Here is an 11,957-nt window from a genome sequence, read left to right as displayed (position 1 = left end):
AACAATCTAAATAGACCTGTTAGTCGCGAAGAATTAGAAGAGGTTATCAAAAACCTCCCTACCAACAAAAGCCCAGGACCAGATGGTTTCAATGCGGAATTCTACCAGAACTTCCAAGAAGACCTAATAACTATACTCCTTAATGTATTTCACAATATAGAAACAGAAGGGTCATTGCCAAATTCCTTTTATGAAGCTACAGTTACTCTGATACCAAAACCACACAAAGACTCAACCAGGAAAGAGAATTACAGGCCGATCTCACTCATGAATATCGATGCAAAAATCCTCAACAAAATACTGGCAAACTGAATCCAAGAACACATCCGAAAAATTATCCACTATGATCAAGTAGGCTTCATTCCTGAGATGCAGGGCTGGTTCAACATACGAAAATCTATCAATGTAATCCAGCATATAAATAAACTGAAAGAAAAAAACCATATGATCATTTCATTAGATGCTGAAAAAGCATTCGACAAAATTCAACATCCATTTATGTTAAAAGTCTTGGAGAGATTAGGGATACAAGGGTCATACCTAAATATAATAAAAGCTATATACAGCAAGCCGACAGCTAACATCAAATTAAACGGAGAGAAACTCAAAGCCATCCCGCTTAACTCAGGAACACGACAAGGCTGTCCACTTTCGCCATACCTCTTCAATATAGTGCTGGAAGTTCTAGCAATAGCAATAAGACAACATAATGGGATCAAGGGGATTCGAATTGGAAAGGAAGAAGTTAAACTTTCGTTATTCGCAGATGATATGATAGTGTACATAAGCGACCCCCAAAACTCCACCAAAGAACTTTTACAGCTGATAAACAGCTTTAGTAATGTGGCAGGATACAAGATCAACTCCAAAAAATCAGTCGCCCTCTTATACACAAAGGATATGGAAGCAGAGAGGGAAATCAGAGAAGCTTCACCTTTCACGATAGCCACAAACAGCATAAAATATCTTGGGGTAAACCTAACCAAGGAAGTGAAAGATCTATTTGACAAGATCTTTAAGGCATTGAAGAAAGAAATTGATGAGGATACCGAAAAATGGATGGACATCCCTTGCTCTTGGATTGGGAGGATCAACATAGTAAAAATGGCAATTCTACCGAAGGCAATTTATAGATTCAATGCAATCCCCATCAAGATCCCATCAAAATTCTTTACAGATCTGGAGAGGACAATAATCAACTTTATATGGAAAAACAAAAAACCCAGGATAGCCAAAACAATCCTATACAATAAAGGATCTTCTGGAGGCATTACCATCCCTGACTTCAAACTCTATTACAGAGCTACAGTAATGAAAACAGGGTGGTACTGGCATAAAAACAGAGAAGTCGACCAATGGAATCATATAGAAGACCCGGATTTTACCCCACAAACCTATGAACACCTCATTTTCGATAAAGGAGCTAAAAGTATACAATGGAAGAAAGAAAGCATCTTCAACAAATGGTGCTGGCACAACTGGATGTCAACCTGTAGAAGAATGAAAATAGACCCATATCTATCACCGTGCACAAAACTCAAGTCCAAATGGATTAAAGACCTCATTATCAGCCCGAAAACACTGAACCTGATAGAAGAGAAAGTGGGAAATACCCTACAACAGATGGGCACAGGTGATCGCTTCTTAGGTATAACCCCAGAAGCACAGGCATTAAGGGCAACATTGAATAAATGGGACCTACTAAAACTGAGAAGCTTCTGTAAAGCAAAGGACACTGTCACTAAGACACAAAGGGAACCTACTGACTGGGAGAAGATCTTCACCAACCCCGCAACAGACAAAGGTCTGATCTCCAAAATATATAGAGAACTCAAGAAACTAGACTTTAAAATGCTAATAACCCAATTAAAAAATGGGGCACTGAACTGAACAGAGAATTCTCAACAGAAGAACTTCAAATGGCCAAAAGATACTTAAGGTCGTGCTCAATTTCCTTAGCAATCAGGGAAATGCAAATCAAAACAACTTTGAGATACCATCTTACACCTGTCAGAATGGCTAAAGTCAACAACAACAAAGATAGCCTTTGCTGGAGAGGCTGTGGAGGAAGGGGTACCCTCATCCATTGCTGGTGGGAATGCAATCTTGTGCAACCACTGTGGAAGTCAGTGTTTCGGTTTCTCAGGAAATTCGGGATCAACCTACCCCTGGACCCAGCAATACCACTCTTGGGAATTTACCCAAGAGATGCTCTATCACATGTCAAAAGCATTTGTTCAACTATGTTCATAGCAGCATTGTTTGTAATAGCCAGAACCTGGAAACAACCTAGATGCCCTTCAATGGAAGAATGGATGAAGAATGTATGGAATATATACACACTAGAGTACTACACTGCGGTAAAAAACAATGACTTCTCGAATTTTGCACGCAAATGGATGGAAATAGAAAACACTATCCTGAGTGAGGTATCCCAGACCCAAAAAGAAGAACATGGGATGTACTCACTCATAATTGGTTTCTAGCCATAATTAGGGGTCACAGAATCTACAATTGGCGAACCTAAAGAAGCTAAGTAAGAAGGTGAACACAAGGATAAACATATCGTTATCCTCTTGGATAAGGGAAGTAGACAAAATTGCCGGGGAGAAAAGTGGGATCTTGGGGGTGGGGTGGGAAGGGGGTAAGGGGAGATGGGGAGAGAAAAGGTAGAAGGGAAGGAGGGGGGACTTGGGGAAATAGGAGGATCGGGATACAGGAAGGTTGGATAGGGGAGCATGGAACCACAATCCTTAGTTAAGGGACCCACTTTAGGGTGGGCAGGAGAATTGACCCTAGAGGGGCTCCCAGGTGCCCAAGCTGAGGTTCCCAGTTAGTTCCTTGGGCAGCTGAGGATAGGGAACCTGAAATGACCCCATCCTAGCGCAATACTGACGAATATCTTGCATATCATCTTAGAACTTTCATCTGGCGAGGGATGGAGATAGAGACAGAGACCCACACTGGAGCACTGGACTGAGCTCCCAAGGTCCCAATGAGGAGCAGAAGGAGGGAGAACATGAGCAAAGAAGTCGGGACCACGAGGGGTGCACCCACCCACTGAGACAGTGGAGCTGATCTACTGGGAGCTCACCAAGGCCAGCTGGACTATTACCAAAAAAAGCATGGGATAAAACTGAACTCTCTGATCATGACGAACAATGAGGGCTGATGAGAAGCCAAGGACAATGGCACGCAGTTTTGATCCTACGCAATCTGCTGGCTTGGTGGGAGCCTAGCCAGTTTGGATGTTCACCTTCCTAGATATGGACGGAGGGGGGAGGACCTAGGACTTACCACAGGGCAGGGAACCCTGACTGCTCTTTGGACTGGAGAGAGAGGGGGAGAGGAGTGGGGGGAAGGGGAGAGGGGTGGGAGGAGGGGGAGAAGAGTGGGAGGAGAGGGAGAAGAGTGGGAGGAGGGGGAGGGAAAGGGGAGGCTGGGAGGAGGTGGAAATTTGTTTTTTTTTTCTTTATTCTTCTTTTATCAATAAAAAAATGTTAAAAAAATGTCAGTAGGAGCAAAAGCAATCTACAGATTCAAACCCCATCAAAATCACAACACAATTTTCATAGTCCTCAAAAGAACAATATTCAACTTCATATGAAAAAATAAAAAAAATACAGGAGAGCCAAAATATCATGTACAATAAAGGGACTTACAGAGGTTTCACTATCCCTGACTTCAAGCTGTACTATCTATAGAGCTACAGCAATAAAAATAGCTTAGTAGTGGCGTGAAAACAGACATGTAGACTAATGGAATTGAATCAAAGGCCATGCCATAAATTCACACAGCTCTGTACACATGATTTTTTTACAAAGAAGTTAAAATTATACAATGAAAAAAAGCATCTTCAACAAGTAGTGCTGCAATATCAGATGTTGACATGTAGAAGAATGCAAATAGATCCATATCTATCCCCACACACAAAACTCATGTCAAAGTGGGTAAAAACCTCAACATAAATTTAGTTACACTAAACCTGATAGAATAAAATGTGGAGCATGGCATTGGTGGCTGTGATCTCTGTGAGTTCAAGGCCAATCTGGTCTACCATGTGAGTTCCAGGACTGGCTCCAAAGCTACAGAGAAACGCTGTCTTAAAAAACAGAAGAGGAAGAGGAAGAGGAAGAGGAGGAGGAGGAGGAGGAGGAGGAGGAGGAAGTGGAAAGTAGTCGTAAACGCATTGGCACAGGAGACTACTTCTTGAATATAACACCAGGAGTACGCACATTAAAATTGAAAATTACTAAATGGGACCTCCCAAAAATTAAAAACTTCTATAAGGCAAATGACATTTTTAATAAGACAAAACAGCAGCCTACAGAATGGGAAAATATCTTCATTAACCCAAAATCTGGCAGAGAGTTAATGTACAATATATATATATATATATATATATATATATATATATATATATATATATATATTCAAGAAACTAGACATCAAAATACCAAATAATGGGGTACAGATCTAAACAAAAGAATCTCAAATGCCCAAAATACACTTTAAAATTCGTTCAACATCCTTAGTCATCAGGGTAATGCAAATGAGATACCACCTTACACCTGTTAGAATGGATAAGACCCAAAACACTGATGACAGTTTATGTTGTTGAAAATGTGAAGTAAGGGGAACATTCCTCTGCTGTTGGTGGGAGTGATAATTTCTACAACCACTTGGAAATCATTATGGTGGTTTCTCAGAAAAATGGAAATCAAGCCATCTTAAGACCCAGCTATACCAATCTTGAGCGTATACCCAAAGGATGCTCAGACATACAAAAATGACATTTGCTCAGTTATGTTCATATCAGCATTATTCATAATAGCCATTACCTAGAAACAACCTCAATATCTCTCAAGTAAAGAATGTATAAGGAAAATGTTGTACATATTTACACAGTGAATTGTTACTCTGCTGTAAAAAGCAATGACCTCATGAAATTAGCAGGGAAATGAACGGAACTAGAAAAATTATTCTGAGTGAGGTAACCCAGACCCAAAAAGACAAACATAGTATGTACTCACTCATATACAGATATTAGGAGTAAAGTTCTCCCAATAATATACAATCCAAAGCCCCAGAGATGCTAGATAACAATTAAGGTCCAAAGATGGTTGCATGAAGTTCTGTGGTAAGGGTAAATAAAAGAGATTTGCTGGGTAGAATGGGGCAGCAGTGGGGGCATGGGAGATAAAAAATCGAGGGAGCAGTCTGGACTGACTGGACCTGGGAGGTGGGTTGCTGAGGGACAAAGAGGGAGACTAAAGAAAAAGACATCATTATAGAGAGTCATTTCTGTGTTAGGAAGCAATTTTGTGCCAGGAGAACTCATAGAAATCCACAAGAATGAACCCAGTTAAGACTCCTAGCAATAGTGGAGACGATACCTGAACCAGCCAGCTAATCAGTTTGGTGACTACCCTGATTGTCATCAAATAGTGGTTATCCAGTAACTAATGGAAGCAGATGCAGAGATTCACAGCCAAATACTGAGCTGAGCTCCAGGAGTCCTCCTGAAGAAAAGCCAGCATGGTCAAGGTCATGACAGAGAACCCACAGATACAGTTGAAATACACTTGCAGAAGCACATGGGTTCTGAAGCAACAGTTAGGAACCTACATGGAACCTAGCTAGGCCCTCTGCATGTCTGTGATAGTTGTGTAGCTTGGTCTGTTTGTAAGGTTCCTAGTAGTGAGATCAGGACCTATCTCTTGTGCTTAGCTGCCTTTTTGAAACCTGTTTCCCATGCTTGATTACCTCACTCAGCCTTTGGGGGCAGGCTCAGTCCTACTTCAACTTTTTGTGCCACGCTTTGTGCAAGCCCAAACGAGACCTGTCTCTGTCTGGAGACTGTGAAGGAGTGTGTAGATGGGGAAGGGAGTAGATGGGATCAGTGGGAAGGAACAAGAGAAGAGGGAGGTGAAACCATGATTGGCATGCAAAATAATGAAAAATAAGTAAAATGAAAAAAAGAAAAGAAAATCATCTCTAATGCAGGAATTGAAATTTACAAGTAATTGGATAGAACTGGAAAAAATCGAGTGAAATAACCTATACACAGATAAACAAACACAGCATGTTCCCTTTCACATTCCATTCCTAGTTTTGAAAATTTGCTTCATATATTTAATATAGAGTACATGTGGAAGTCAGAAAAGTATAAAGGGCATATTAATGAGATGCATTAAATCTAAGGGGATAATACAACAATATGAAAGTAGGGAGTGGATATAGTAGAACATAGTAACTTGATTAAAAGAGGGGGAATATTGAGGTCAAAAATTAAAACAGGGATTGAGGTAGGGTATGCAGAGGAGGGTTAACTATGTTGGAAGTATATGAGGAAGCCAGGTAGAAACCAACTACCCTATAACACAACTAAAATATTATTTTAAAAATAATATAGTTAGAAATAAAATACCCTGCATGACTGGATACATTGTTTCTAGAAGTTATGGGTTACTAAACAATAACCTTACTAGAAAATTAAGAATATTTCTGTATAAACTGTTAATAATCTTAGAGGTCCAAATAAGACAGGCTCTTGCCAATATTCTTGGTTGCTGATTAATATAATTTATGATATTGCAATAAAATACTCTAGGGGAAACCAACTTGTGGGAGAAAGGGGTTTATTTCAGCAAACAGTCCATCATATTAGAAAAGTCACCATAACAGAAAGTTAAAGTAGCTAGTCACATAAAATGCAGTCAAAAGTGTAGAGGAAATAAACACAAACAGGCTTCCTTTCTTGCTTTCACTCTTTTTTCTTCAGGTTCAAGATCAAACCTAGGGAATTGTTCTGCCCATAGTAGAGTGAATCTTCCCACATTGATTACCAAGATGATCCTCCAAGTACAACCTAATCCAGACAATTACTCAATTAAAAATCTCTTCCCCAAGACAAAAGTGGTGGTACATGTTCTTAATCCCAGCACTAGTAGGGCAGAGGCTAGTGGATCTCTGTGACATTCAAGTCCAGTCTAGTATGGGCTACATTTTTAGACCTTGGTTCAAAGAAAAAAAGAAGGTCTTTTCCCAGGTGATGGTTATGTCATGTTGCCACTTAAGAACTAACTGCCCACTGCAGATAGTTCCTGAGTGAAGCATAGGGTCTTGAGAGATCCTCCAGTACCTACTCTAAAATTTTGGATGGCTTCATCTAGCACAGTTACTGTGCAGGTAACTCTAAGTGCTGTGAGTTCACTTGTGCAACAGCCCTCTCATGTTCAGAGTACAGCATTTCACAGCTCTCCTTAATATTCTCTTTCTATTACCTTCTTTTTTCTCTCTTTTTTCTGATGCTTGTTCAGGGCACATGTGAGGGTATTGATAAAAATTTAAGACATAGGACTGAGCATCACCGCCCTGACAAGTATGAGTGTCTTCGTTAACTGCTGATTATTGTAAAAAGTTTTTTTTTTTTATTTTATGACCAGGGTTCAGCACAATCTAGGTCTATGGGTATGAACATGAATATTTAGGTAGGAATTTGACAACATGAATTTTTAGCATAAGAATAAGCAAGTTCCAATCTAGTGCTTATGACATTCTCATCCACTGGCTTCTGTGCTTTTGATCAAATTATGACAAAAAGAAAGCAGCTAGTTACTCCCAAAGAATTATTCTCTGTATATTTGGCCACTGACAGATTGCCCATGCTCCAATGGATCACTCCACAACCAAGCACATTTGAGTAGCACCAATGGGACTTAGTGTGCTACTACAATAAAAAAAAAAGAGGACATAAATTTGTGTATTGGGGGAATATCAAGAGGAACATGAAGGGCATTAACAGAGGTGAATATTATCATATTTCATTGTATACTTGTAGAAGATTCTCAAGAAAATAATAATCTAAAAAAATACTTCTAACCATTACAGTTTCCAATCAGAACTAGATAATAAAACCCTATTTGTTGATGACACCATATACCTTGGTTGCAAGATATATAAAAATAAATCTGGAATGGTTATTCCCTTGTGGCTAAGATTTATCATTGTTGAAGGTGCTATAGCAGCTATAAGGGTAGGAAATCAGCCAAGCCATATCCAACTGTGACTCCTACGAACATCTACACCAACATATCAGTCACAATAGTGACAAAAATGTTGTGGTGGTAAACAGATGCTCTCTGACTGGTTTTGAGATCTCTCCACATATGTGTGACCCACTTGAAAACATTTGGGTGAGGCAGTCATAAGCCCTAAGTAGGCTTACTACTGTTGTTAAACTGAGGCAGCATTAAACTGCTTTCAAAACATCTTTGTTTCTACTGATAATCGATATTCTCTGTCTTAATGTGGGAAACCTGTCTTTGTAGCGAAGGGTTGTAAATGTAGAGACTTATAGATAGGTCAGGTGGTAAGAACTAGTGATGGCTGACTGCTTCCTCATAGCAAGAAATTTTTATCACTCCCTCTAAGGCTACATTGCTACATCTACGGAACATCATTGAAAAGGAGACAGAAAAAAATGTAAATTCGAAAATATGGGGAGCTTAAAAATGGCATCATCTGGACACAAGACAGTCACTCTATCTTGAACTCACTGTGCTTATGATTACCTGTAGTGGACCTGAACAAGAAAGGGCCTGTCACAATCAGTCATGAATAGGGGAGGAGCATACAGAGTCCTATCCCTCCATGCTGAATACTGGTTACAAAATATTTATGATAGTGGATGAGTCATTTTCTGAAGTTTTGTCCACACTTGTGAGTACAAAAGGATAGTCCCAAACTTTTGAAAACACACACACAAACCTGATTAAACTTAATGGATCAATTTCATATACAAAAAAGACATTAAGATGGGAACAAATTTATAGGAAGGAGGGAGTGTTGACAGAGGTGAAATGGAGAGAACAGAGAACAGAGGGTAAGCAGAATTAAATTGTATTGTTTGTATGATTGTCACTGAAAATTTAATAAACATGATACAAATAAATGCAGTCAATCTCTGTAGAGTTTAAAAAGTTGAAAATGGCCGGGCAGTGGTGGCGCTCGCCTTTAATCCCAGCACTCGGGAGGCGGAGGCTGGCGGATCTCTGTGAGTTCGAGACCAGCCTGGTCTACAAGAGCTAGTTCCAGGACAGGCTCCAAAACCACAGAGAAACCCTGTCTCAAAAAAACCAAAAAAAAGGTTGAAAATGTTGAATATTATGGCATTTTAATGAAATACAAGTGTGGTATCACATTTGTTTGCAATGTGTAGAGGTATGCAGTTGTAATCGAAGAACCTAGGTGTTGGGGATAAATTGATCAGAAGTTTAAGGCCACCCTTGGCTATATTAATGCCATTATGAGCTGCATGAGACCTCTTCAATAACAAAACAAAAAGTACATAAAGAAATGTTAGCTTAATTAAATATATATGCACATACCTAGTTAACTGTACATATGTAATTTTACATGCATATATATATAACACACTTTGTATTTGATATGCTACATTTTTATATATAGTATAAAGTTTAGGAGATACATTATTACACTACATACTATGTATTATATATAGTATGTGATGCTATATGTTGGATAATATACATTATATTGTGTAGTGTATATAATATGTAATATAAATAATTTATATTATATAATACATATTCAGAAAATTTGTATACTGAAAATGTATTTCACTTTTACAGTTATTGAAAGTGCGAAGACTGGTGCCCTCCATTCTCTCTAACTTCTTTTTTTTTCTCTCTAACTTCTCTCTAACATTCTCTCTAACTTCTATAGTCTTTACAAGAACATGGCCCACCAAATTGCCTAAGCAGGAACTCACATGGGCTCAGAGATAAGAAAGCACAATCAATATGCCTATATGGATCTGCACCAGGTCCTCTGCGTACATGTTATGGCTGTTAACTTGGTATTCTTGTGAGACTCCTAAGAGTGGGAACAAAGTGTCTCTCTCATTCCTTTTCCTGTTCTTGATACTGCTTTTCTCCTATTGAATTGTCTTGTTCAGCCTTGATATGAAAGTTTTTGTGTTGTCTTATTGTATCTTGTCTTGTCCAGTCTGGCTATTTCTTGGAGACATGCTCTTTTCTGAAGAGTAAATGGAGGGGGACAAGATCATGGGGAGAAGGAAGGTGGGAGGGAAGTTAGGAAGAGTGGAGGGAAGGGAAAGCATGGTTGGGATATACTGTTTGAGAGATATTTTCAATAAAAATAAGTAAATGAATGAATAAATGAAACATAAAAACATAAAGGTTAAATTCTGAAACTTTAATTTGTCCTAAACTATGCCTCTGATTTTTAAGATCATAGACTACTTACTGCAAGCTGTGACACAGGGTGGCTTTTCTCCAGTATTTCATCTCTCACCCAATGAAGAGTAGTGCCACTTGAGAGATCCCCTCCCACCTCCTGATTTTGACTGTATTTAGTGATTGTCATAGCTACATTATGACATAATAAGCAACTCTCCCTGAAGTTGCCTGAGCAGACTCTGGACCACCAGAAAGGAGACAACATTCATGGGGTAAAGACCTGCTGCTCTCTCTTTGGGTGGTCAAAATAGACAATCTATTTTGACTTGCAGAGGATCAAATCCAGACATGTTTGACCCAGCTGTACTAGACATTCCAGCTGTGATTTTTGACAATGGTTCTGGACTCTGTAAAGTTGGAATTTCAGGAGAGAGTAGACCCAGACATGTCATCAACTCTGTTGTTGGCCACCCAAAATTCAACATACCATCAGCAAGAACCAATCGGAAAAGGTACTTTGTGGGAGAAGAAGCCCAGTGCATGTATGATGGCTTATACCTGCACTATCCTATTGAGCGTGGACTGGTAACTAGATGGGATGATATGGAAAAACTGTGGAAGGACCTTTTTGAGTGGGAGCTAGGAGTGAAACCCAGTGAACAGCCAGTTTTCATGACTGAGCCCTCCTTGAACCCACAAGAGACCCGAGAGAAGACCACAGAAATAATGTTTGAGAAGTTTAACGTACCTGCCTTGTACCTTTGTAACCATGCAGTGGGAGCCTTGTGTGCTTCTGCATGTGTCACTGGCCTGGTAGTGGACAGTGGAGATGGGGTCACTTGTACTGTCCCTATCTACGAGGGCTATCCTTTACCTCATGCCATCACCAAGCTATATGTGGCAGGGAGAGATATCACAGAACACCTCACCCGACTCCTTCTTGCTAAAGGTTACACCTTCCCCTGCATCCTCAACAAAGCAGTGGTGGATGACATTAAAGAGAAGTTATGCACTGTCTCCTGGGGATGTGAAGACACGCACAAGAATTATCAGCAGGCCCTAAAGGAATACAAACTTCCAGATGGAAATGTCATTCAGATGAGTGAGCACCTGTGCCAGGTGCCTGAGGTACTTTTTACACCTGATCATCTAGGTGTTCATGATCTAGGAATCTCAAAAATGGTCTGCAGCAGCATCATGAAGTGTGACACTGATATCCAGGAGACACTGTTTGCTGATATTGTGCTGTCTGGAGGGACTACCCTGTTTTCTGGGCTTCAGAATAGACTCCTGAAAGAACTGGAAATCCTGGCCTTTGAGGGAACCCCAATCAAGATCACAGCTTCCCGGGACAGATGCTATTCAGCTTGGATTGGTGGATCTGTCATGACTTCCTTGAAAACATTCAGGCAGATGTGGGTCACCGCTGAAGAGTTCAAAGAGTATGGGGCATTTGTGGTTCAAAGAAAATGTTTTTAAGAACCACTGAACTCAAGGAACTACTCCAAATGACAGATTGCAGGAGAATTGGTGGGGACAATACCATTCTTTGTCATTAATAAAATGATTAATAAAGCTATAACTTGCTTTCATGCTCCAATTATTTATGCCCCAGTAGTAATTTTGTAAAGTTTTTTTTTTTATTTTATGTGTACATGTGTGTGCCCGAGTGTATGCATGTGCACCACACAAGTGCAAATGTCCATGGAGGGCATTAGATTTCCTGGCCTT

At 39.8% G+C, this 11,957-nt stretch overlaps 1 protein-coding gene across 1 annotated transcript; it reads left to right on the top strand.

The window, feature by feature from the left end:
• The first annotated feature begins 10,574 nt into the window (after positions 1 to 10,574).
• Actrt1 (actin related protein T1) lies at positions 10,575 to 11,705 on the top strand. The gene has a single exon (XM_075958575.1). It carries the CDS (start codon positions 10,575 to 10,577, stop codon positions 11,703 to 11,705), a length of 1,131 nt encoding a protein of 376 aa, XP_075814690.1.
• The last annotated feature ends 252 nt before the right edge of the window (positions 11,706 to 11,957 follow it).

The sequence above is a fragment of the Microtus pennsylvanicus genome, chromosome X (assembly GCF_037038515.1).
Source record: "Microtus pennsylvanicus isolate mMicPen1 chromosome X, mMicPen1.hap1, whole genome shotgun sequence".
Lineage (NCBI taxonomy): Eukaryota > Metazoa > Chordata > Mammalia > Rodentia > Cricetidae > Microtus > Microtus pennsylvanicus.
The sequence above is the reverse complement of the archived record's forward strand: the minus strand, read 5'-3'. Positions and strand labels throughout refer to the sequence as shown.